This window comes from Heterodontus francisci, chromosome 7, assembly GCF_036365525.1.
Source record: "Heterodontus francisci isolate sHetFra1 chromosome 7, sHetFra1.hap1, whole genome shotgun sequence".
Classification (NCBI taxonomy): Eukaryota; Metazoa; Chordata; class Chondrichthyes; order Heterodontiformes; family Heterodontidae; genus Heterodontus; species Heterodontus francisci.
The window spans coordinates 57208819-57236673 of NC_090377.1; the positions used below are offsets into that span (position 1 = coordinate 57208819).

The following is a 27855-nucleotide window of genomic DNA, read 5'->3' on the forward strand; positions in this document are numbered from 1 at the left end:
GGGCATGCTGGCCTCATGCCTGCAATCTGAACATGTGCTTTGGCAGGGGAAGTTGTGCGGTTAGCAGTGCAGATTTGTAATTTTTAGATATCATTTGAGGTATCCTGGGGATGCGATGTGGCACTAAATAAATGCAACTTCTTTTTGTCTTTATGTGCACCTGATACACTTTGCTGATTGATGGTGCAAGTCTTTATAATTCAATCAAGAATTTGAACTTTAATGAGAATACTGAGGGTTCAAAATCTTCGTGCCTGCTCTGGGAAAGCACATTGCAATATTGCCAACACTTAGCCTGCAAATTTAAGACTAGTGAATGGAAAATTGCAAACCATGATTTTTTGCTGTGTGTTCCCTCTGCGCACCAGGAGCAGATACATTTGAGTTTTTATGCGTGAGAGACGTAAAACTTTGTCATGTGGCTGTAGCAACAAGTCATGCTGATCAATACCATGATATAGCTGTGATTTTCAAATATCTATTGAAAGGGTCGTATTTCACAAATAGGTTTTACGATAAGCACTTGTATTTATATGATGCCTTCATGATCTCTGGATGTTTCAAAGTGCTTCATAAGACTTTTGAAGTGTAGTTAATGTTGAATATTGGGAAGTGCAGCAGCCACTTTGCACACAGCAAGATCGCACAAACAGCAATGGGATAAACAAGCAGGTAATGTGGCTTAGTGAAGTTGGCTGAAAGATATATATTAGCCTGTTTACCAGGACAACTTCCCTGCTCTTTGTCAAATAGTGCCATGGGATCTTTTTTGTCGACTTGAGAGGGTAGACGTGGACTCAGTTTCACATCTCACCTGAAAGATGGCACCCCTGATAGTGCAACACTCCCACAGGACTGCACTTAGCGTAGCCCCTTTGGAGTAACAACTACTTTTAAGCTTGTATGCATTTTCAGGTGCTGACCACTCTATGGCACTGCAGAATGACTTTTTTTCCCAACAGCTGTTGACTTTAGATTTTGGGAAGTGATTCTTTTAATCTTTTTTCCATAGTGATACTTTTATAGTATCACCCTTCAGATAGATTTCCCTGTTCTTGGACTACTTTTCTCCTACTGGTCAGCATGCTGTACAGTCTTACATTTAAAGTCTTGAATCTTGCTAGTAGCCTGAGTCTTTTGGCGCTCTCCAGCTGTTCTCTGCCTCTCTTGACCTCCTGTTGACTTTCCACCCCAACCGTGTAGCTGCCTCTACCCCATTGCTTCCAGCTTTAGTCAACAACTATTTAGGTCACATAGGTGAGGTTGTAATTGATTGTGGACAGCTCAGTCAGTGGGCCATTCCTACTGGTAGACATGGACACCCCCTCCCCCACCCAGAATGCATTCTGTGTCTTTGCCTCCCTCAGAGATTCCTGCAAGTAAGGTTCAATATGGAGATGTACTGATTTATCAGTTGAGGGCAGTGCAAAAGGTATTGATCAGCATATTTTGTTGACCTGGTTTGACCTGAAGTCATGAAACCTCATGGGATCTAGAGTCAATGTCAAGGATTCCCAGGGCCACTCCCATATCACTGTATACCACTATGCCGCCACCTTTGGCAGTTCTATCCTGCTGATAGGACAGGACATACCCAGGAATAATATTGGAGCAGGCTAGGATGTTGGCTAATAGATATGAGAGTAAGCAGAACTTTGTTAAGTTGCTACTTGATTAATCTCTGGGACAGTTCCCCCAATTTGGGCACCAGTCTCTGTGCGGAGGGCTTTGCAGGGTCAACTGGAATGAGATAGATTAGGCCATATTTTGATACAAGGTTTGGAACTTTGTCAGTATAGCCATCTGACTTATAAAACACATGTCTCAGACAAGACTCAAAGCACTTTCCTGGCAATGAATTACTTTCTAAGTGCAATAACTGCTTTTATATAGGTAAATTCAGCATTGTAAAAACCTTGCACTGCACGTCATGTAGGGTTGCATACTACAATTGCTGAGAAGGAAACCAATTCGGGGGTTACAGATGCTGGAATTTTATGTCAGGGTGGCGGGTCCCACCCACCAGCCAAAGAGTTAGGGGTGAGCTTGCCTCCAACGGAACTGGTAGCCACGCTATGATTTTACGTGGCCCAGTCCCTTAATTGGCCTTGAGCAGGACTTCCGCCCCTCTGAGGCAGGTGGCCCCACCTCCAAGAGCTGCCAGCCAATCAGCGGGCTGGCAGCTCTTTAATCCCAGCAGTGCCTCCGCGAGCAGTGGCCACCACTGGGACTGCACCCAGTGAGAGGAGCAGCAATGGAGGCGGCACCCGAATTGAGGTAAGTGTGTGGGACCTCGCTGGTGCAATTGGCTGAGCCTTGGTGAGGCGGTGGTGGGGGGGGTTGCGGTTGAGGGGGGTGATGTGCTGCAGCGGGGGCAGCTTGTACCTCTTGGGGAGGCCCTCCATGGGGCACAAGGTGTCTGATCAGGAGGGACCCCCAGTCTGCAAGGAGGCCGTGAGATTTTACTAGGCGGCCTCCAGAGGTGCTGAGCTGCCCATCCGCCACTTGAAATATACCAGTAGTGGTGGGAGAAGGCCCTTAAATGACTATTAATTTGCTACTTAAGGGCCTTAATTGACCTGGGACGGGCAGACCGTTTGTCACCTCCCTCACCACTCGTAAAATTGCAACGGGGACAGGAAGGCGACGGGAAAGGCATCTCCCTGTCTCCCACTCAATTTTATGTACTCCCCCACACCCCCACCCCTGCCTCCAGCCCACCACCACAGGGCATGTAAAATTCTGGCCAAAGCATGAGTCACTGAAAGTCTATGAGACAATTGTGCAAACAATAAGGCGTTGGGCTGTATTACCAGGACAATTAAATGTAAAACAAAAAATATTATACCTGCTTTGTATAAGACCTCGTTCAGGTCACATATAGAATACAGTGTCCAGTTTTGGTCACATTACATAATGGCGATACAGTTTAGAGGAGGGCCACTAGATCAGTGGGTCTCAAAGTTTTTTGGTTGAAGGACCAGACCTATCAAGAGTTCAAGGATAGGTGTAGCTCCACTACCATACCAGCACGTGCCAACTGAACTACTTTCAATGTGGTTAACGATTGCCTGTTAATGGCATATATACCCAATCTGGTCACTGACGTTTTTTCTCCTAAATTGGCCAAAGCCCTTCACCCCTCAAGAGGTTGCATGGTTATGTTGTGGTGGAGGGGGAGGTGCAGGTGCAGTGATGGTGTGCAGAAGTCACTCCATGCCAATTTGGAACAGGCTCAATGGAATAGATGGTCTTGTCCTGTGCATTTCTTTTACTGTTGTATGTATTAACACTGTGCTCCTTTTGAGTCCGAATTTTTAAACAGTGACCCCTAGTTCTAGACTCTCCCACAGGGGGGAAGCACCCTTTCCACATTCACCCTGTCAAGACCCCTTGAATCTTATATGTTTCAAGAAAGTCGTCTCTTACTCTTCTAAATTCCAGTGGATACAAGACTAGCCTGATCAATGTTTCCAATCTAATACTACCTTTAACTTCCTGAATGAGCCACAGATCATTCTTTCTTGCTGAATTTTTGTTTTCCAATGCAAAGTATTTTTGTTGAGCATTTTGAATTGTTTCTTTAAAGGTTTCCCACAGTTCCTTTACCTCCATACCTTTTAGTCTATTTACCCAATTTACCTTACCCAGTTCTCCCCTCATAACTACCTAATTGGCTTTGTTTAAGTTTGTGATTGGAGTATATCATTTTCAAACTTAACATGGAATTCAATGGTATTATTTCCCAGTGGATCTTTTACTATGACATTACTAATTAACCCTACTTCATTCCACAATACTAGATCTAAGATAGCTTTATTCCTAGTTGGTTCCATAATGTATTGCTCCAAGAAACTGTCCCGAAAACATTATACAAACTCATCTTCTAAACCACTTTTGCCAATTTTATTGTCCCAGTCTACATGAAGATTAAATTCCCCCACAATTATTATATTGTCTTTGTTACAAGCTCCAATAAGTTCTTGTTTAATGCTCTGTCCAACAGTATAAATACTGATAGGGGTCCAGTAAACAGCCAATGTTTTCTGATTCCTGCTATTCCTTATTTCCACCCATACTGATTCTACTTCATGATCTTATGAGGCCAGATCCTTTCTCACTAATGTCCTTATGTCGTCCTTTATTATCAAGGCCACACATCCTCCTTTGGCATTCTGTCTGTCTTTCCAAAATATTGTGTACCCTGGAATATTTATTTCCCAATCTTGATCACCTTGTCACCAGGTCTCTGTAATGGCGATTAGATCTAAATCATTTACCTTTATTTGTGCCACTATATATATAGATATATTGGAATATTGTGAAACTTCTGTATATTGTAAGACATATTGAATTTTATTTTATAGGATTGGGAAATTATTATTAGCAGTTGTTTCCCTGTTCCTTACAGAACCTGTTCTGGATTCGGCAGAGACAAGCTTCTGCAGTTCAAATGATAGTCAGCTGGAGAATGGAAGTTCTGGTGTGTCTGGAGAAGAGAATGTCTGTTCAGGTAAAGTGTTGTACAGTTTAATTGGCAAACAAGTTTTTATATACAGTCTATCTAATAACAGTTATGGGTAGGGTAATAATACATAGAGAATACATACTAAGAAGATTAGCATTATTGCAAGTTGGTAAGTCACCTGGTTCAGGTGGAAAGCATCCTAGGTAACTGAAAAAAGTAAAGATAGAAATAGAAGAGGCATTGGCCACAATTTTTCAAATCTCATTGGATAAAGGAGTACTGCATGAGGACTGGAGGGTTGCTAATGTCATATACTACTTAAGAAAGGGGAGAGCGATAAACCAGGAAATTACAGGCTAGTCGGCTTAACATTGGTGGTGGGAAAGTTATTGTAAACCATTATTAGGGACAAAATAATTTTTCATTTGGAAATACATGGACTAATCAAGAACAACCAGCATGGAATTGTTAAAGACAAATTGTGTCTGATTAACTTGAGGGAATTCTTTGATGATATCGGCGCAGGCTTGGAGGGCCGAAGGGCCTGTTCCTGTGCTGTAATTATCTTTGTTCTATATAACAATGAAGGTTGATCAAGGTAGTACGGATAGCTGTATTGCTATGACCGAGGTTGGAGGAATGCACTGTCTTTCTCCAGTTCCACTACTCCTCTGGTCACAACATATATTTAAATGTTTTACCCAAGTTACTGTTACGGCCAATTATGTACTTTGTCTATATTCGTTTCAGAATAAAAATCTGCCAACCAGGTTTCTTTAATAAACAACAAAATTGTTGATTTATTATAAAACAAGACTTATTCAATAAAGAGGCAGGTTGAAATATGAAAGTACAAATATCTACCCTTCTAAAATAACCTAACGCGCGCACACACACCAGTTAAAGAAAAAATAAAGAAAAATGAAAAAACTGGCTCTGCAGAGATCAACTATAAAAACAAATGTTGGTCACATTATTGTTAATTCTGGAAGAAAAAGGATTTGATATGGAATGTTCCAGATGGCCTTTGGTCTGGCGTCTGGGTACACGTAGACGGCTCTCACTGGGATCTTTCTGGACCAGTTCTGTTCAGGAGGCATCGAGGAGTAGTCTTGCAGGCTTTTCAGGATAATCACTGCATCAGTGGTTTCATCTATCACACTGGATTCTCAGAAGATGTTCCAAAACAGGTGACAAAGGATGAGTTGGGTGGCTTCTCTCTTAGCAGGCTATACACCAACTGAGCATTAAACAGTCCAAGCCTCAAATCAGAAAGCCAAAACTCCTGACAACCGTAAACCTAGACAGATGACTTCTCTGTAAACAACTCCAATAGCCAGCAAGGCTCCTTATGTTTATTTAGCACTTCATTATCTCTTCCAGTGTTTTTTAAAAAAAAATATCCAAAGTGTCCTTCCAGTAACCTTAAAAACAAGCAAATCCAGACATCTTCTCAGTTGCTCAAATAACCAATTTTCACAATCTTTTAAACATGAGTCCTCAAAAAAATATTAATAATGGAAGCACCTTCATGATAGTATATATGGACTTCTAGAAGCATTCGATGAAATGCCATACAGGAGGCTTATTAAGAAGATTGAAGCTCATGGAATTAAAAGGAAAGTGTGGAATCGATACAAAATTGGCTCAGTGACTGGAAGCAAAAGATAATGGTAGATGAATGTTTCTCAGACTGGGAGATAGTTGCAGTGATATTCCCCAAGGGTCAGTTTTGGGCTCATTACAATTTTCAACTTTTATAAATGACCTAGACTCAGGTGTAGGGAGCAGCATTATAAAGTTTGCAGATGATACAAAACTTAGCAAGGTAGTAGGTACTAATGAGGATAGTTATAGACTTCAGGATAATATAGACAGGATAGTGAAATGGGCAGAAGCATGACAGATGGAGTTCAATGCAGAGAAGATGACTGATGCACTTTTGGAGGACTAATATGGAAAGCCAGAATACTATAAATTGCACAATTTTGAAAAGTGTACATGAACAAGGAGACCTTGACATTCATATACACACATCTTTAGGGAGGGAAGGTTGATAAGGTGATTGAAAATCATATGAGTTATTTGAGTTTATAAATAGAGGAATAGGCTATAAATGCAAAGAGATCACACTAGAACTTTGTAAATCACTGGTTAGGCTTCAGCTGGAGTACTGTGGACAATTCTGGGTAACATACTTCAAAAAAGCTGTTAAGGTCTTGGGAAGGCCACAGAGGAGATATACCGGGATGTTACCAGGGATAGGGGTCTTCATTTATGAGGAGAGCTTGGAAAAGTTAGAACTGTTCTCCTTGTAATAAGAAGGTTAAGAGCTGACTTAATAGAAGTTTTCAAGATGATGAGAGGGTTTGATGGAGTAGATAGAGAAAAATTATTCCATCTGGTGAGCGGGTCAATAACTGGAGGTCTTAGATTCAAAATCATTTGCAAAAGACCTAGAGGGGAGATGAGGAGAATTTTTTTTCATTCAAGAGTTGCTAGTATCTGGAACGTTTTACGTGAAAAGGTGGTAGAAGCTGATTCTATAAATAATTTCAAAAGGGAGTTGACAGGTCCTTGTAGATGAGGAACTTACAGGGTTACCAACAAAAGGCAGGCATGTGGCACTAAGCATGACTGCTCTTGCAAAGAGCCAGCACAGGTACAATGGGCTGAATTACTCCTTCTGGGCTGTAAGTTTCTGTGATTCTAAGAGCAGTTGTGGTTTTGACTTGATATCAGTTTCTGCATCGAAATTGTTTTATTTTTGTATGAAGATGCCATAAATAAGCTGCATTTCTTCACAATTATCTTGGTTTGATAAGTTTGATCAATAAAACTATTGTATTATCTGTTTTCCATCCAGCATGATTCATTTTAATGCACTGGAATGTTGCAGGCAATGGTTTTAAAGGAGGGCCAATCTACTGATACCGCATTCGGGGGCCATCTATCAGATTATTGCTGTGTTGTTAGTGTTGTCTTAAGCTCTATGTTAGCTGCTACTATACACAAAGCACTGACCACTCAAGGCGGGATCAATAACGCAGTAACGTGAACTCTTTATTTAAGGATGGTTCTACATGTACAGACAGATCTTCAATGTGCAGATGCTTACTTATGACTTACCTCAACCCAGAGGTCCTAAGTCCAAAAACTGTTATGGGAATGTTATAATTTTAGTGATTTAACCCTGGTCACTTGCTTCCACAGCTGACATTTACTTGCTTCCCACAGCACAGGAATCATTCAAGCTAGTTTTTCTCCATCCCTTCTTGCAGGCCTCAGTGCTAACCAGGGTGAATACACCTGAAGTGATTTTCCTAACTTAACACAGAGCTGCTGTACTTGCATTACTCTACAAGCTATTACACTAATACACACCACTGTAGGCCTGTACATTGGTTAAGCCTTGTGCTTAAGGTAGAGTTGTAAAAGCCTAAGGCTTGTAGCACAAATAATGTTTATCGGCTTCAGGGCTTTCTGGCCTCTGCTCGAAAACAACCTCCTTCCCTTGTGCCTGCCCTGCTGTTTCTGAAAGGAAAAAGGACATATTTTTTCCATCCTCCAGAACGTTTGTTGTCTGCCCCTAGTTGATCATGTGATCAGAGAGGGGCAACTGGACACAGAACATAAAGTCACACTTCTTCTGAGCATACCTCAAATGGGCATCCTTCCGGTACTTGGGGAAGAATATAAGGCAGAAGGCCCTGTCACTTCATTATCATAGCTGTGCTTTTTGCGAGCCTAATACCTGCCCCTTGTTTCTATGCTTTTCCCTGGGAACTGACTGATCCCCAGCACAAAATAGAGGTGAATCAGCACTGCGTTCTTTGGAGTACCTGATCATCTTGGATTATGTTTCACTATGTAAATTTCAATCCCAATCTTGTCCAGATATTTTTATTGCATTTGTTTTTAAAAAGGATAGACAGGTTGTAGATGTTCATTTCTACGCCCTATGGAACAAGTGAACTTAGGTAAATAGGTTGAACTTAGGTTGATAGGTAAATTGGCCATTATAAATTGTCACTAGTGTAGGTAGGTGGTAGGGAAATATAGGGACAGGTGGGGATGTTTGGTAGGAATATGGGATTAGTGTAGGATTAGTATAAATGGGTGGTTGATGTTCGGCACAGACTCGGTGGGCTGAAGGGCCTGTTTCAGTGCTGTATCTCTAATCTAATCTAATCTAATCTTATAATGTCAGCTCAACCCTGGTCACTTGCTTTCCACAGCTGACATTTACTTGGTGCCAACAGCACAGAAATCATTGGAGCTGATTTTTCTATGCCCCCCTGCCCTCTGGGAATGTTCTCATGTTCATATAATGACTGATCATAGTCATACTTAAAGAGTAAAGAGTGTAATTCAATTTGTCATGGTTTTATGGAAGGATAATTTTAATGTATCAACTTGTATAGACTTCTTTGCTAGAAGTCTGTTTCACAGACTGAGGATAAAACTTCCCAATGACCTGCATTGCATTGTTCACATTTAAATCACTGTTGTGAACTTCAAATAGGAATGTGCAGCAGCCAAAGCATACTTCTAACCTTTGACCTAGGGGCCTAGAAATTTGTTCAAGAAATTAAAGAACTCCTGTTCCCCACAAGCCTAAGTGCTATCATCTGATTGAGCCCTGCCAGAAGCCTGCAATAGAACAGTAGTCAGGGCAGAATGAACATATGCTTTTGAATACTCTCAATGAAACATCCAAAAACTATGCATTTCTATGAACACGATAGTGGCACTGAGAATCACTGTGGTATAAACCTTGGCATTTACATTCTGCAATGATTCTACATGAATAATGAATAACTACAGTATCAAAATCATTTTTTGGTGAGGAACTAAGCATATTGTTTCTGTCAATCATTTTCAAGGTATAGTAGAAAATATCTACAACAAAAACAGCAAAATTGCTATTGAAATGATATTGCTTGATGGAAATTGGGAGGATTCCAATGCTGTAAATCACAAGTACATTTGGTTCTGTAAACAATAAGATGTAAAAGTTAGGTTCACATTCAGGAATGAGTGCATAGCTTAAAAGTATACTTTGGCTCCTGCACTTTCATATTTGATATTCACAAGACTTAGTGATTTATACATGAATGCAGGTCAGTGTGATTCATGCGACAGAGGACAATCCTTGTGCTGAATGGATAACCCTGAAGCACACCTAATATTGGGCCTTGGGCCTCATTATGATCTAATTGGTGAGCTGCAGACACCGAATGAGCATCTGCAGAAAGCTCATCGGAGAAGAGGCCTCACCAGCAGCGGCTTTCAGCTAAGTCCTTAAAGGCGATCAGGAGGGGGTGGGGGGAGGGGTTAGCTGAGAGGTGGAGGTGATCTGAAGGGGGCCAGGAGGGGGAACATGCGATCGATATGGGGCATGGTTGCGATCCGGGTCCGAGTGAGCAGTGGCTGCAGCAACCTATTGTTTTAATGTGGGGTCAGATAAAGCACTCCTAGCTCCTCATTTGGGTAAGTATTTTTAACAAACTTACCTTTTTAATAACAGCCAGCAGGTGTCCCTCAAAAGGCCGCATGTAAACCTAGCTTTCCTGAATGCAGCCAACCTGGCTTCCACAGGACAAAACAATGTCGCAGAGGGGGTTACAAACAAATGTTGAGCCGCTTATTTGCAGAGGGCCTTAATGCCTGGGCCATGGCTACCTAATTTCTTGCCTGTGCCAATGTGATGAACAGCACAGTTCAATCTTTGTAATGAGTATTTCCTATATTGGAGACTTAGGTGCCTTCTTAGCACCTGAAAAATTTGTGTGTGATGATTGAATTTTTAGGCCAGTTTCTAGTGTCAATGTGAATTGGTGCTTCTGCTGCGACCTGCTGCCAGTGCACAAAAAAAGTCTGAAGAAAGCCCCCTTAAGTTTGCTGTACTTATCGTTGGAGCACCATAATATAATCTAAGCCTGATTGTAAATTGCTGAAGCTTCACTTTTGTATTTAATGCCATCATTTGAAAATGTTTGTGTAAAATAAGAGTTTAGAAGTATAATAGTGGAAGTACCTATAATAAGGTATGAGATGTAAGATAAGATCAATATATTCAGTAATGTCAGTCATGGATAACTGTCATCATAAACTAACATTTCATCATGTTGTATAAAATCATAAAGTGCTAATGATACTTCATTCTATCATTTCTTCTTGACAATTGCCACTCCTTCACTTGTTTTGCAACTGGGTGTCTTTAATACTGCCAGTGCCAAGGAATGGAATGAACAGATTTAATTATTGCTGAGGTGCTGGAATAACCTCACCTAACTGTATGTTCATAAGAGCAGAGCTACAAAAGAGATGTACTGGCAGTGAAAGGAAAGCAAGACTTATTAGAATGGAGTGGGTGTGAGGTGGTTTCTGAAGTAAACAAATAGTTGTAGGCAAATCAGAAGAGGATACATTAGATGAACAATTAGGAAAATAAGGGAGGAATTTCATGGCATGGAATAGGGTAAGGAGTGTAGGAAATATAGAATGAGCATAGGTACTGGAGATTAAAGGCCTGCCAGCCGACCCGAACCCGATGGGACCCGACGACATGTGTTGTGTTCGGGCTGCTCTTCTGGGTCTGGCCTTCGGGCGCGGGTCGGGCCGGGCCAGGCCAGGTCTGAGTCGGGCCGACTCCGTGTCAAGTCAGGTCCAGGTCGGGCCAGGTCCGGGTCGGACACACAGAGCAAGAATTGCAGGTAAGTGTTAAAAGTTAAAAACTTACCTGAGCTGCGAGTCCGGGACGTTAAACAGGGAAATTGTGAGTCTGCGCAGTGAGCGAGTGAGCGTCTCTATGATGTCATCATGCTCATGCTGCAGCCTTCTGAAGATTGGGAGTCAGAAGGTAAGTAAAGGGAACATTGCGGTGGTCGAGTCGGGCTCGGGTAGGGCTCGGGGGGACAGTGGAGGGACTGGGGCCGGGTCGGGCTTGGGTCTGATGTGGTTCCGTCGGGCTCAGGTCGGGTTTTTTTTTGTGACTTGAGCAGGCCTTTACTGGAGATGTAGAACAGGAAAGAGATGAGGGTTGAGAGAGGGAAATTGCATCTGTGCATTCCACATTATTTTCAAAACTGAGCACAATCATAATAATTTTTTCATTTTTGTAGCTGTTTTCCACATCTGTCAAGTTAAGTATTGTCCTAGATAGTGCATTAAGCCATGACAAATTTTAAATAATTGGTGTCATTTTACAAAGGGTTCTTTGAGCAGGGAGCCTTACTTGCCAGAAGCACATGTTAAGAATTTGAGTGCATTCTCCCCTATGATTTTCAGTCCACTAAAATTATTTGGCAGAAAACCGTGGTGTTTCAGTATGAATGAAACTGAAATTCCACATCCCCAGTACGAACCAATTTGTACTTATGGTAGGTAAAGCTCCCTATTAGGCATTCAATTTTATCAAACTATCCTCAAAATCTATACTTTTGTCAGATTCTTCTCTACTCAGCTATTCCTGTGTTATAAGTCAATAATCCGAGCCAAAATTAATTGTCTGTTCAAAAAATATGGGTTAGTAATGATAGCCAGAGTGTTTTTTTTAAAGACAAATCATGTTTGACTAACATGATCATGTTCTTTGATGAAATAATGGAGAGGGTTGATGAGGGTAGTGTGGTTGATGATGTGTATATGGACTTTTAAAAGGTATTTGATAAAGTACCACATAATAGACTTGTCAGAAAAATTGAAAGCCATGGCATTTACGTGACAGTGGCAGCATAGATACGAAATTGGCTAAGAGACGGAAAGCCGAGAGTCGTGGTGAACGATTGTTTTTCAGACTGGACGGAAGTATACAGAGGTGTCTCCAGGGGTCAGTATTAGGACCACTGCTCTATTTGATATATATTATTGACCTGGACTTGGGTATATGGGGCATAATTTCAAAGATTGTAGATGACACAAAACTTGGAAATGTCGTAAACAGTGAGGGTGGTAGTAAAGACTTCAGAAGGCAGTACACTGGTGAAATGGATAGTTAATATTACATGTAATTTAAGCAGAGAAGTGTGGAGTGATGCATTTTGGTAGAAAGAATGAGGAGAGGTAATATAAACTAATTGCTACAATCTTAAAGGCAGTGCAGAAACAGAGAGGCTAGGGGGTGTATGTACACAAATCTTTGAAGATGGCAGGACAAGTTGAGAGGTTGAGATCCTTTGCATTATTAATAGAGGAATAGAGCACAAAAGCAAGGAAGTTATGCTAAACTTTTATAAATCACTGGTTAGGCCTCAGCTGAAGTATTGGGTGAGATTTTACCGGCCCCCCCCCGCACCACCAGGTGGCAGACTAGGAGGCGGGTGGGGGGCTGCTGGTAAAATGCCGAGGAGCCACATTGGGAGGACTCCTTGACACAGTCCTGCCACTGGGCTATTTTACCAGCAGTGGGAATGGCAGCGGGCAGCCAATTTAGCCAATCAAAGGCCCAATTGAGTGCTATCGTCCTGGGTCACCAGCATTTTGCCAACAGCAGAGCAGACCCAATCTCATGGGAGGCTGCCAGCTGCATGGAAGCTGATGGAGAGAGAGAGAGTGCCTCAGCACAGAGGTCCCCTCTGAAGAAGAGGACAGATTTTCTCTTAACCCCTCCATGGGACAGTCAGTGGCCACAGCTGTGGCCCAAGGCTGGTGCAGGTAGAGGGTAGGTCCCTCGCGGGATGAAGCACAGCCCCCTCCCTTTCCTGACGTGGGCCCACCATGGTTGCCTGGCCGTGGTCAATGCTAATGTCTCTTGCCCACATTGATGTCTGGAAATCCCAGCTGGCACGGGAATGAGGCCTTAATAGGCCCCGTAATTGGCCCTAATTGCCCTCAATTGGCTACTCACCTGGCCTTTCCGAGATTGGCTTGGAGTCGGCATTGTGGTGCTGAGCCGGCTGGTGGCAAAAAATTGTGGGCCCACCCACATCTGATCCCGACCCCGCACTGCTTTTAAAATCCAGTCCCAGGATTGTTCTCCTTAGAATAGAGAAGGTTAAGGGGAATTTAATCGAGATGTTCAAAATCATGAAGGGTTTTGAGAGAGTAAATAAGATGATACTGTTTCCAGTAGCAGAAAGGTTGGTAACAAGAGGACAAAGATTTTAGGTAATTGGCAAAAGAACCAGAGACGAGATGAGGGGAAAAAAATATTCAGGAAGTTGTTATGATTCGGAATGCTCTGTCTTAAACTTGTTTTTCTCTTGTTTTTGCTTTCGGATGGCAGCTATTCATTATTCTGCTATTCACAGATCCTCTGGAAACATCTTTTATTTCTTTACTTGTCCCATTATTACTTCTTTTGCCTCTACCACCAGCTCTTGTGATTTAATGTCTCCAATATTCTGCCCTATCGCACATCTTCCCTTTCGTTCTTTTTCCGCCCTCCCGCATTTGACCTACTTAAAATATTTCTACCTTTCCCCAGTTGTGACGAAAGGTTACTGACCTGAAACGTTAACGCTATCTCTCCACAGATGCTGCCAGACTTGCTGAGTACTTCCAGCATTTTCAGTTTTTATTTCAGATTTCCAGCATCCGCAGTATTTTTATTTTATAGAACATGTTTAAGGACTTTGGAGAGGACAGGGAGCTTGTGTGATCATATGCAAATGACGGAGGAGTCAATGGTTGTTTTTTGAGGAGACGGCAGATTTGAAGGAGAGGGGGATAGTACCGGAAGAGAGAGAACCGTAAACAATATCAGCTAACGTGGGAGCCAGGAAGGGAGGTTGAGTGATCAGCAGTTTGGTGGGAATAGGTTAGAAGGAGCAGGAGATGGCTCTCATGTTTTTTTATTCGTTCGGGAGGATGTGGGCTTTGCTGGCTAGGCCAGCATTTATTGCCCACCCCTAATTGCCATTGAGAAGGTGGTGGTGAGCTGCCTTCTTGACCTGCTGCAGTCGTTAGGGTGTAGGTACACCCACAGTGCTGTTCAGAAGGGAGTTCCAGGATCTTGACCCAGCGACAGTGAAGGAACGGCGATATAGTTTCAGGTCAGGATGGTGTGTGGCTTGGAGGGGAATTTGCAGGTGGTGGTGTTCCCACGCATCTCCTGCCTTGTCCTTCTAGGTGGTAGAGGTCTCATGTACATGATGAGCTCAGTGAGAGAATGAGGGGGGATAGGAGAGAAACTACAAAAAGATGTGAGTTCAGAGCTGATGGTGGTTTGGGGGTGGGGGGCGGGTGGAACCCAGAGAACATTTGGATTGCTGATCTCGGGGAAGGGAGGGAAGTGGCAGGCAGCTGATTGGATGGTCTCAATCTTAGTGAAAACAAGTCCATGGTCTCCTCGCACTTGTTATTGGATGTGAGAGTGGAAGAGATAGAGGAAGAAACTATAAGATAACAGTTTGTGCTAGAGAAAAGAAGCCAAAGGTTATCTTTGCATTCCATGATGATCCTGGGATAGTGAGCAGTTTTGGTACATGAAAGCAAGGCCTGATAGTGCTTTATGTGGTTCAGGTGAATGGCTAAACCAGTTGTCTGCCATATCTGTTTAAGTCTGCATGCCTTGAATTTATGGGAGCAGGGATGAGGGCCGTACTGGTGGAAGAGCCATGGTGAGAGAGTAATGGTCTTAGTGGGGACTAGGTCATCAACGATGGAGGTGAGGGTGTGGTTGAGCAGATGCAAATATTTATAAATGTAATATATTTGATGGCTTTTATTGCCCCATGCAAGTCACTCAATCTTGTGAAAATCAAAGATGAACATGCAAGAGCTAATATCAAATAAGATTGGGCATAGGTAATATAACTCACAGCCTTATCAGGGTGGGTATATTGTTTCATTCTTTTCTCCAATGCTAAATACACTAAATACACAATGGAAAGTTGCAGACCAAGTGTAGGACAGACATGTTTTTATTGTTGCATTGCCTGTTGTTTAAAAATAAAGTTATTAAAAATAGAAATCTCAGCATTTACATTTGTGATCCACCGAGGGCGAAGGTTAAATATTTCTAGTGCTCGTGTTCAATTGACGCAGACCTGTGCTCGTTTTACTTTAGGGCATTGTACTATCATCATTTAAATAATAAAATTTGACATGTGAAGCCATAGAGATAAACAAAGGCTTTGCTTTACTGCTTAATATGATGGATGCCACTTCCATAACTATAGTTCTGATGACATGCTTTGAACAGAGAACCAGTTAGAAGTGACTGACAGTATGACTCAATTGTGCTCGACAGGTCTGATTTAGCTGTAATGCACTGATGAAGACTGAGTCTGACTTGTTTCTGCTGTGTCAGTCCATTTATTTTGAATAATCTGTGAGATAGTTTGGGATTTTATACAGTGTTGTAGCTGCAACAGTCATTTTATTTGACTTACATAAATTTTACATCAATCTCTTCACAGTAGAATATAATAGCAAGAAAGCCTGTCAGCCCATCCAGCTCAGCTACCATCCAAGTTTGTTTCAGTAATCAGTTATTTTCCTGCTCAAAAACCATATCCTTTTATTCTAATTAGGAATCAGTCCAATTCTCCTATAGCTACTTCAACATAATCGGTATGTTAGTATACTGGATGTTGCCTTCTTCCTGAAGTCAACATTTGTAGCCATGAAGAAGTTATCCATGTTTATTATCATTTCTTTTTATTCTCTCATCCTGTTTCCCCCCTGTCCTCTCCAACAACCCACCCTTACAATAACCTCTCTACATGAACATTTATGATTCCCTTTAGTATTTTAAAAATCACTGCCACTGTAACATTACAAGATTTGCAGTAAATTAGTTGGGTTTGACCTGCCTTTCATGAATCTGTCTTTACTCATAAATCTCTTTACTCTAGTTAAACCCACTTGAATTATTTAATTTAGGATGAATTGCAGTGTTTATCCTCACTTTAGATCTCACACTGTCAGGTATATCATTAACAGGATTTTTTTTTGGCTTTTTTAAAAGAAGTGGTATAATGTTACTTGTACTAACCTACACTTTATAAGCTGGAAAGCTGGAAACATTTCAACCAGTACTTCCAGTTCTTCTACCTTAATTTCCTTAGGTACACTTGGATGTGTTCCATCTGATCTTCCAACCTTATAAATATTTATAGCATTTATTTTTTTTAATCATTACAACATTTCCTACATTTACAACATTTCCTACAGCACAACAGTGACTATAATTCAAAAGTACTTCATTGGCTCGAAAGTGCTTTGAGACGTCCAGTGGACGTGAAAAATACTTTATAAATGCAAGATATTTTTTCCACTATTTCAACACAAATCTCTACTTCCTTCATCAACATGAACATATATCCTACCCATCTATTACCAAAAGGTGATAACCCGATTAAAAATTTTTTTTTTATCTCTCTAAGGGGAACCTCCATGTATTTTAATACTTTTAGAACTATGAACATCTCCCCAAAAAGGACCATTTGAGATGGGGGTAGAAGCTGTGAGAAGTGTTTACTTGGATACCAGTGTTGAAGAAATCTTTGTCATCTACATAACTGTACAAGCTGAACTGGTATGAACCTTAGCTATGGTGGGTCACCTGCAACTTTTTGGTCCATTGTTACCAGGTTTATTCCTCCCTCTCTATATGAGCAGAGATGATACATTGGCTAGTTTCCAAAAACCTGGCATAATTCACATATCTAATCATTATTATTTATATTTATATTATCTACTTGGTTTTTTTTGTAATCCCTTTTAGCCCTTCTAATATCACTTCTCACCTCCCAATATACTTTTGATATTTCTCATGCTTTTTAGTGTTGGTAGGACTTGTTTTATCATATGCCTTCTTCTTAAATTTCAGTTTTGTATTAATCACTCCATGTATACGTGGAACTTGATTTTGTTATTCTCTCTTTTCAATTTATTGAAATAGATAGGAATGTATCTATTTTATACTTTATTCATCTCCTATTGAAGAATCTCCACTGCTAACCTATTATCCTGTTTGCTTACATTTATGCACACTTCATTTGGGTCAGATTCCTTCTTGTCTCACAGGACTTTGTCTTTTTTTCAAATCCAGTAAGCTTATTTTGACTCTTTATTATCCTTTTCTATATTCACATTGAAATTAACTATTTTGTAGTCACTATTTCCCAAGTGTTCTCTTCTCACTTCAGTTATTTGTCCCACTTCATTTCCTAAAGCTAAATCAAGCAACCTAACTATGTACCTGAATTTCACAGCCATTATCTATTATTCATCAGGCCTTGATAAAATCAAATATAGCCACCTCCTTATACCATGCATAACTATCAAACTTCAGTAACTTGTTTCCTGAAAACCATTATATGTTAGTGAAAACATCTTATTTTGTGCTATTTTAGTGGTGCTTATCAACAGTTTAACTTTCAAGTGTACAATAGTAAATCTATTTTTTTATCATTCTCTGCTGAATGCTTTCCCCACTGCTTCTATTTTAAATATTTCCAAATTGCTTTACATAAATTCAAGAACCACTTTACAGCCTCTTGTTTACATGTAATCCATTTTAAACAGCTTATGACTTTCCCAATATCAATCCTATTTTAAACGTATTTCATTTCTTCTCTACAGAATCTGCCCAACCACAAGGTTAAGCTGGCACATTTATGCTATCACAGACAGCCATAAAAGTACCCAAGATATTGGGCTGGATTCTACAGCCCGCCCCCGCCACCCCCCCACCCCACTGATGTTGTAGGTCGTGGCGGGGGAGGGGGAGGTGGCGGGGGCCGGAAAATGCCTCCGGAAGAGACTTGCCATGCTCCCCAACACTAGGACAGCTGGCCCTATTTTGCTGGCGGCCGCGAGGCCTCATGGCGGCCACCTCCCCTCCCCCTTGCTGCTCGGTGACAGGAGTCAAATTTACATATCTTAAAAATGCAAATGAAGGAATTAATGACTTACCCACTCCCGTCATCTGTTCCACTCCGATATTGTTGCTGGTGGCCGGCACTCCCGCACCTTCGGATCTCCGTCCGGAAATCCGAAGCATAACACAGGTGGGGAGGGGGGAGCAGGTAAATATTTCAGTGTGGGAGGGGTGGGAGCAGGGTCAAATTCTTCCAATTGGTGTAGGGGATGGTGGGAAGGAGCAAAGATTAATGTTTGTGGACTTTGGGCAGGGGGGAAAGGTCAGGTGGGCAAGGTAAGTATTCTGTGGGGGATAGGGCAAGGAATTTAATGTATGGTTGTGCGGGAGTGAGGGGTGGGGGTGTCTGTAGAGCACGTAGGGCTCGAAGCCTTTTAAAAATGGCGTCAGCGCCAGTGCAGTGGCGCCCGATGCCGTTGCCGGGGATGGACCGCCCGCCCCCTCCACATCATCAGGGGTGGGGGTGTCTGTCCCGGCCATTTAAGTGAGCCGCTGCATTTAATACCGCAGCAGCTACACGAAGATCAGTCCGTGCGTGCAGGCTGCCATTGTTTACGGCCGCCACCGATCACGGCGGTGGCAACATTTATTGCAGCCCAGTACTTTCTTGCAATCTTGTCCATTTCCATAAATATTCTTATTTTGCTCTTTAGATAGATTTCTGGGTTGAAGGGGTTGAAATCTCTCCTTGTTTTGGCATCACAGTTTTTAAAAAATCCTTTTTAAACCCATAACAAGTTTTTATTTGTTTGTTGTTATTATCTGCAACTGCAGTAAGTAGATTTCTTCTGTGCATTCAATTGCTTTTTCAGCAGGTTTCGGGTACCATTGCTGAAACATTACTTGTGCTGTGTTACATACTTTCATCTTGTGCCTACATCTACATTTGTTAGTGTTGAAAAAAAGTGCTCCGAGTGTCCATGTTGTTGATTCAAGGGGTGTATAAAGCCAAAAATTCTAACAACTTATAGCATGTACAAAAAATCCAAAATTTCAACTAATCACACAAGATGTTTAAAAAAATTCTTAGCAGGCTTGTATGGGCTTTTTTCATATTGCCAAGGAAGTTGATGTAAACCATGAATGAAATCTAGTGTGCTGGGAGAGAATTTCTAAGTCTGAAATATTTTATTTGTGTTCCTTTTTGCAGTTTAGTGCTATTGTGTTTGTAAAGCTCATTTTTAGTCTAAACTTGTAAAAGATAGTAAACAATTGTGATATTTATTTGATTTTTAATAGACTAGTGAAGCCACATTAGCACAAGAAGTAAGTTGAATGTTCAAAATTTTTAAGTTGATGATTTTCCAGCTATCCATAGAACACATGTTGCCCCAGCTCAAAAATACATTTATAAGAAAGGCACTCCAGACCTATGTAGGAAGAACTAGATACTGCCAAATGTTGTAAGGTCATAAGATATTTCATCATACCATATGTTATAGCATGAATAATAGCTTAAAAACATTTGGTTTCCTGCATTTCCACAGGATAATTTGAAGCTTATGAATCATGCATTGAGAATGTAGGGTTAGAGTTTAGGTTTAGAAAGATTTTAATTAAACCATGACTCTTGCCCCACCCATCTGCAGCTGAGGCTCTCATCCATGCTTTTGTTACCTCCAGAATCAGCTATTCTAATGTTCTCCTGGCCAGCCTCCCATCTTCCACCCTCCATAAACATGAGCTTATCCAAAACTTTGCTGCCCATATTCTCAATCGCACCAAGCATTAAATATAGAAAATATTCATCATAAATTGATCTCATTATGAGCGAAAATGTTGATTTAAAAGATTATCATTATTGTTGTAACTTTTTATCCCTCTTCTTACATTGTGGCCTTTATGACATCTTCCTTTTGTTACAAGTGAGGTGGGAGGAGTGCACTGTCTTTTTTAGTTTCACTTCTCCACAGGTCACAACATATATTTAAATGTTTACTCAGTTACTGCTACGTGCAATCAAAGAGTATCCCAGAATAACATACAGTAACCAGGTTTCTTTAATAAACAACAAAATTATCAGTTTATTACAAAACAAGACATAACCAGCAATGCAGCAAAGCATTAACACACAGAGTGAAATATGAAAGTTCCTTTTTACCTTAGCCCCTCACACACAGACGCACACGTGAACCGAAAAATGAACAGATTTTCTCTTTAGTGTTCTATTACAAAAAAAAAGACAAAAATGAATACTTTGGCCAAATACTTGCTAATTCTTGAAGAAAAAAGAGAAGATATGGAAAGATGTCAGTTGTCCCTTTTTGGATTGGCGTCCGAAATACGTGTTGACAGCTGTCACTGGGAACTTTTTCGAACAGTTCTTTTCTGGCGACGTTGAGGATCAGTTCGGCAGGCTTTCCAGAAGAAAAGTGGCAACAGGGGTTTCTGGAAGGCTTTTCAAGAGGAATGCAGCATCAATTTCTCTATTTTCTACACTTGCTTCTAAGAGTTTCTCGAAAAGATGGGAAAGCTGGCAGACTTTTCAAAGAGATGGAAAAAGGCTGATATGGGATTTTGTCAGGCTGATTTTCAAAACACTATCCACACCCCAACTGACTGTCCAAAGTGAAACCAAAAACTATATCTCAAGAGTTAAGCCTCCCAAATCCTATATATCTTGACCTGTCAATTCTCCGTAAACATCTTCTCCAAGTCAAAAAGCCCCTGCTGGGTATTTATCTGAAAGCAGGTGACTCCCAGTAAGGGTTGTTTACAAACAAAGTCCTAAAGAACTTCCAATGACCCCAGTGAAAAAAATCTTCTCTGGAATCCTTTTCAGTTTTCCCAAATAAAATAATGTCCATACATTAGGGGCGGCACAGTGGCGCAGTGGTTAGCACCGCAGCCTCACAGCTCCAGCAACCTGGGTTCAATTCTGGGTACTGCCTGTGTGGAGTTTGCAAGTTCTCCCTGTGTCTGCGTGGGTTTTCTCAAGGTGCTCCGGTTTCCTCCCACAGCCAAAAGACTTGCAGGTTGATAGGTAAATTGGCCATTATAAATTGCCCCTAGTAGTGGTAGGTGGTAGGGGAATATAGGGACAGGCGAGGATGTGGTAGGAGTATGGGATTAGTGTAGGATTAGTATAAATGGGTGGTTAATGGTCGGCACAGACTCGGTGGGCTGAAGGGCCTGTTTCAGTGCTGTATCTCTAAATGTAAAAAAAAAATTTTTTAAATTTAAAAAAAAATGAGTACTCCAAAAAAAACTTAACAAAAAATATGGAAGCACCATCATAAACTTTAGCTAGGAGCACAAATTTTTCCAAATTGTTCCTTAGTGGCCAATAGTATGACTCACCAGAACTTCTTCCAGTCAATAAGAGCAACACTATCTATTTGCTTCTGCAAGGCAATGTGCTCCACTCACTAAAGCCAAATACTTTGGATACAGGAAGTCTGAAATATAAGCAGCAAATGCTGGAAACACTCAACAGGTCAAGCAGCATCTGTCAGTAGAGAAACAGAGTTAAGTGTTTCAGAATCATCTGAAATGTTAATTCTGTATCTCTCTCGACAGATGCTGCCTGACCTGCTGAATGTTTCCAACACTTTCTGCTTTTTTTCATGTCCGCTTACACATTAGTTCTTAATGAAAGCTGATTCCAACTATGAAAGAACTGATTAAACTATGGGATTTCCTACCTTTGATTAGAGCAGTACTGGTCAGGGACTGTTATCTAGCCTTATGCCAACACCTATTTTGTATCTTTCTGCTGACCTCTGTTTACACTGCAAAAGACAAGCCTTAAGCTTGCTGTGCTGAACCAGTCACATAAATGATTTGTCGCTTATAATTTGGGGTATTGACTGCACAGCATACTCATCTACAACAAAAATTGCTTCTGTGAATCATCCAATCTAACGACCTAAATGTTTCAGTATGTTTCTATCCCACATATTTCCTTTGACTCTCATATTGTTTTCTGTCATCACAGGTTTTATTCTTTTACTCATCCTTTGACTGGAAAATATCTTTAGTGACAGATTAGGCGCTTTTGAAAAACCACAAAGATTTTGATGTAACAGAAAACAATTGTTATATTTCTAATTGTCAGACATAAACAAAGGAAAGTGAAAAATGTAGCTTTGTTTTTAATCAGTGCAAAGGAGTTTGATAAGCAACCATTAATATTGCTACAGGTACTGGAGATAAAATTCAATAAGACCTGAAAATGGGCACATGGATTGTGATGTGCGATTAACCCACACCCGTTGTGTCCAATCGAAGCAACACACAATCATAATGCTACCTGCTATGATTGTGGCATACATCCCAGTGCTGAATGCACTGTTGATGGGCTGCTTGCCTCAGCAGAGGGCTCATGTTCGTACGTGGTTGGTGTTATGATCCCCTTGGAGATCAACAAAGGGGGAGGCGGTGGCATAGTGGTATTATCACTGGACTAGTAACCCAGAGACCCAGGTTATTGATCTGGAGACATGGGTTCGAATCCCACCACAGCAGAAGGTGGAATTTGAATTTAATTAATAAATCTGGAATTAAAAAGTTAGTCTAATGATGGCCATGAAACCATTGTCGATTGTTGTAAAAACCCATCTGGTTCACTAATGTCCTTTAGGGAAGGAAATCTGCTGTCCTTACCTGGTCTGGTCTACATGTGACTCCAGACCCACAGCAATGTGGTTAACTCTTGCATGCCCTCTGAAATGGCCTAGCAAGCCACTCAGTTGTATCTAACCGCTACTAAGTCAATAAAAAGGAATGAAACCGGACGGACCACCCAGCATCGACATAGGCACCGGAAACGGCAACGGCAAACCCAGCCCTGTCGACCCTGCAAGGTCCTCCTTACTAACATCTGGGGGCTTGTGCCAAAGTTGGGAGAGCTGTCCCACAGACTTGGCAAGCAACAGCCTGACATAGTCATACCCACGGAATCATACCTTACATACAATGTCCCAGACACTGCAATCACTATCCCTGGGTATGTCCCGTCCCAACGGCAGGACAGACCCACCAGAGGTGGCAGGACAGTGGTCTACAGTAGGGAGGGAGTTGCCCTGGGAGTCCCCAACAATGACTCTGGACCCCATGAAGTCTCATGGCATCAGGTCAAACATGAGCAAGGTAACCTCCTACTGATTACTACCTACCGCCCTCCCTCAGCTGATGACTCAGTACTCCTCCATGTTGAACACCACTAGGAGGAAGCACAGAGGGTGGCAAGGGCACAAAATGTACTCTGGTTGGGGACTTCAATGTCCATCACCAAGAGAGGCTCGATAGCAGCACTACTGACCGAGCTGGCCGAGTCCTAAAGGACATAGCTGCTAGACTGGGTCTGCTGCAGGTGGTGGAGGAACCAACACGAGAGAAAAACATACTTGACCTTGTCCTCACCAATCTGCCTGCCACAGATGCTTCTGTCAATGATTGTATTGGTAGGAGTGATCACCGCACAGTCCTTGTGGAGACGAAGTCTCACCTTTACATTGAGGATACCATCCATCGTGTTGTGTGGCACTATCACCGTGCTAAATGGAATAGATTTCGAACAGATCTAGCAATGCAAAACTGGGCATCCATGAGACACTGTGGGCCATCAGCAGCAGCAAAATTGCACAAAACCACAATCTGTAACTTCATGCCCCAGGATATACCCCACTCTATCATTACCATCAAGCCAGGAGACCAACCCTGGTTCAATGAAGAGTGCAGGAGGGCATGCCAGGAGCAGCACCAGGCATATCTCAAATTAAGGTGTCAACCTGGTGAAGCTACAACCCAGGACTACTTGCGTGCCAAACTGCATAAGCAGCATGCGATAGACAGAGCTAAGCGTTCCCGTAACCAATGGATCAGATCGAAGCTCTGCACATCCACCCATGTATGGTGGTGGACAATTAAACAACTAACTGGAGGAGGTGGCTCCACAAATATCCCCATCCTCAATGATGGGGGAGCCCAGCACATCAGTGCAAAAGATAAGGCTGAAGCATTTGCAACAATCTTCAGCCAGAAGTGCCAAGTTATGATCCATCTCGGCCCCCTCCTGAAGTCCCCAGCATCACAGCTGCCAGACTTCAGCCAATTCGATTCACTCCACATGATATCAAGAAACGACTGAAGGCACTGAATACTGTAAAGGCTATGGGTCCTGACAATATTCCGGCAATAGTACTAAACATCTGTGCTCCAGAACTTGCCGCACCCCTAGCCAAGCTGCTCCAGTACAGCTACAACACTGGCATCTACCCGGCCATGTGGAAAATTGCCCAGGTATGCCCTGTACACAAAAAGCAGGACAAGTCCAACTCGGCCAATTACCACCCCATCAGTCTACTCTCAATTATCAGCAAAGTGATGGAAGGTGTCACCAACAGTGCCATCAAGCAGCAGTTGCTTAGCAATAACCTGTTCAGTGATACTCAGTTTGGGTTCCGACAGGGCCACTCAGCACCTGACCTCATCACAGCCTTGGTTCAAACATGGACAAAAGAGCTGAACTCAAGAGGTGAGGTGAGAGTGACTGCCCTTGACATCAAGGCAGCATTTGACTGAGTATGGCATTAAGGAGCCCTAGACAAACTGGAGTCAATGGGAATCAGGGGGGAAACTCTCTGCTGATTAGAGTCATACCTAGCACAAAGGATGATGGCTATGATTGTTAGAGGTCAATCATCTGAGCTCCAGGACATCACTGCAGGTGTTCCTCAGGGTAGTGTCCTCGGACCAAACATCTTCAGCTGCTTCATTAATGACCTTCCTTCAATCATAAGGTCAGAAGTGGGGATCTTCACTGATGATTGCACAATGTTCAGCACCATTCGTGACTCCTCAGATACTGAAGCAGTCTGTGTAGAAATGCAGCAAGACCTGGACAGTATCCAGGCTTGGGCTGATAAGTGGCAAGTAACATTTGCGCCACACAAGTGCCAGGCAATGACCATATCCAACAAGAGAGAATCTAACCATCTCACCTTGACTTTCAATGGCATTACCATCGCTGAATCCCCCACTATCAACATCCTCGGGGCTACTATTGACCATGAACTGGAGTAGCCAGTGGCTACAAGAGCAGGTCAGAGGCTAGGAATCCTGCGGCGAGTAACACCTCCTGACTCCCCAAAGCCTGTCCACCATCTACAAGGCACAAGTCAGGAGTGTGATGGAATACTTGCCTGGATGGGTGCAGCTCCAACAACACTCAAGAAGCTCGACACCATCCAGGACAAAACAGCCCACTTGATTGGCACACCATCCACAAACATTCACTCCCTCCACCACCGACGCACTGTGGCAGCAGTGTGTACCATCTACAAGATGCAATGCAGCAATGCACCAAGGCTCCTTAGACAGCACCTTCCAAACCCGCGACCTCTACCACCTCGAAGGACAAGGGCAGCAGATGCGTGGGAACATCACCACCTGCAAGTTCCCCTCCAAGTCACACACCGTCCTGACTTGGAACTATATTGCCGTTCCTTCACCATCGCTGGGTCAAAATCCTGGAACTCCGTTCCTAACAGCACTGTGAGTGTACTTACCTCACATGGACTGCAGCGGTTCAAGAAGGCAGCTCACCACCACTTTCTCAAGGGCAATTAGGGATGGGCAATAAATGCTGGCCTAGCCAACGATGCCCATATCCCATGAATCAATAAAAAAAAAGAACCGAATTTACGAATGACCCCAATAAAAAACCCAAATGGACAAGATTTCACTTTTATAACTTTTATTTTAACAATCAAACCAAAATCAACGTAAGTTAAACATGAAATAACAGACAAATCATGGTCAATATATATTTTACAGATTGCACGTTAATTATCAGAGACAACAAAGATGAATCTCATGGATCTACTGGGCAGTCCACTCAGCATATATTGCACCAATTACAACTACAAAGTCCTTCTAAGATCTGAACTTTTTCAGGTAGATCTCCAGATCCCATCTTCAAAGACGCGGCCACTGAGTTTCATTCAGCAACTGTTCCCTTTCAATCCTGAATTCCATGGGTATGGTTTCCACTAAGAAGAGAGTATTACTCTGGAATCTCCTTAGCTCTGCTCACAGCAGCCTAGATGGCTTAGCTCTACCAGTATTACTTTAAGTAACCAAAAACAGTTGCAACAATTTGTATTTGCCTATGGCCAGATTCAGCTTCCATTCTCTGCAGCTTGACTGCGAAACACTGCCTTCCCACACTGCCTGTAGCCTACTTGAACTCTGCAATCTTGTGATCTGGGGATGACTCTGGTCAGATGACTCTGCCTCTTATCGGGTTCCAACCAGTTCTGTCTCCCTAGAAGCCTGAAGTTTTTAGTTTCACTTTTAGTTAGGGACTGTCTCAAAAAAACAAGCTTTGAAACCAGAGTCTGTGCACTTAACAGAACATTCAACAAGTCATCTGTTCAGAAACAGCTTGCAGACGCTCCTCCACTGGTCTTGCAACTCCATTGCATTGGCACCGCTTTAAGCTAGGCTGGACTACTTAAAGCCACCTATTAAAGAGGAGGTGCATTCTGGCTGGAGCAAGTGCTGGATGTGGCTGTGGAAGAGACTGAACTACAATAACAGTGAATTGTGGCACAACAGGGCAGAGAGCATGCTCCAGGTTTCTTAAACACAACACTGGAGGTCTTGGTGCAGGAGGTAGACAGCAGGAGAGGTGTTCTTTATCCACAGGGGGCTGGAAGTTCCTTGAGACAAACACTGAGTAGGGACTGGGAGCAGATAGCCACAGAGGTCAATGAAAACAGTATAGCCCTGAGGACCTGGATGCAGTGCAGGAAGAAGCTTAATTACCTTACACAAATAGTCAAGGTCAGTGAATTAATCTTCAAATGCCATATCCTTACAATAAAACCACTGGCCTCAGGCACTGCTCAATTCATCACACCCCCTTCACTCTCACCTACCAACAATCTCAATTGATCACGATTCTTACCTCACATTCATAGCTGCACCTCACCCTCACACACTTAGCACTGTTGCAAGCCCACACCCACATCTCACAACTTCCACCCACTGCCAGCACCACATGTGGTGAGGCACTAGACAGAAATGCTGTGTAGCCAGGGCAGGAGAAAAGGGTAGGGCAGATGCCAGCTCACTGGAGGGAAAGGTCACACACAGGTTCCGCTACAGAGGACTTAGATGAGGATTTTGATGGGGTGATGTACAGAAAAATTTTGCTGGATATGCATAGTGAAATACTTGGTGCATTGGCAAGCCTGTCAGAAAACCTACGGTCACTGTCAGGGAGCATGGAGGATGTCGGCATCAACCTTACACAGGGCTTTGCGCAGAGCTTAGAGCCCATCCTTTCCAGCATGGAATGGGTGGCCAACTCCATGAGAACACTTGTGGATCCAGCCATAATGCAGCGTCTCTTGGCCAATGTCTTAGCTTCAATTGCAGCACATAGAGAAGCCATGCAAAGAGTGATACAGTGGAATCCCAGACTGAAGTCATGCAAGCTGAAACTGCTGCTTTCATGACTGTGGAAACCACTGCTCAAAGGGACTTGCAGGGTCTCATAGAAGTCCAGTAATCTGTCCTCCAGCTGTTTCCTAGGTTTGCTGTG

General features: G+C 42.4%; 1 protein-coding gene across 2 annotated transcripts in view; it reads left to right on the forward strand.

Annotated features, from left to right (window-relative positions):
• ifih1 (interferon induced with helicase C domain 1) overlaps nt 1-27855 on the forward strand; it is a 149002-nt gene that overhangs the window by 47721 nt on the left and 73426 nt on the right. For both annotated transcript variants that reach the window (XM_068035237.1, XM_068035238.1), the window contains exon 4: nt 4412-4513. In XM_068035237.1, the coding sequence (XP_067891338.1) occupies nt 4412-4513 (102 nt within the window). The remainder of the gene's footprint in view (nt 1-4411; nt 4514-27855) is intronic.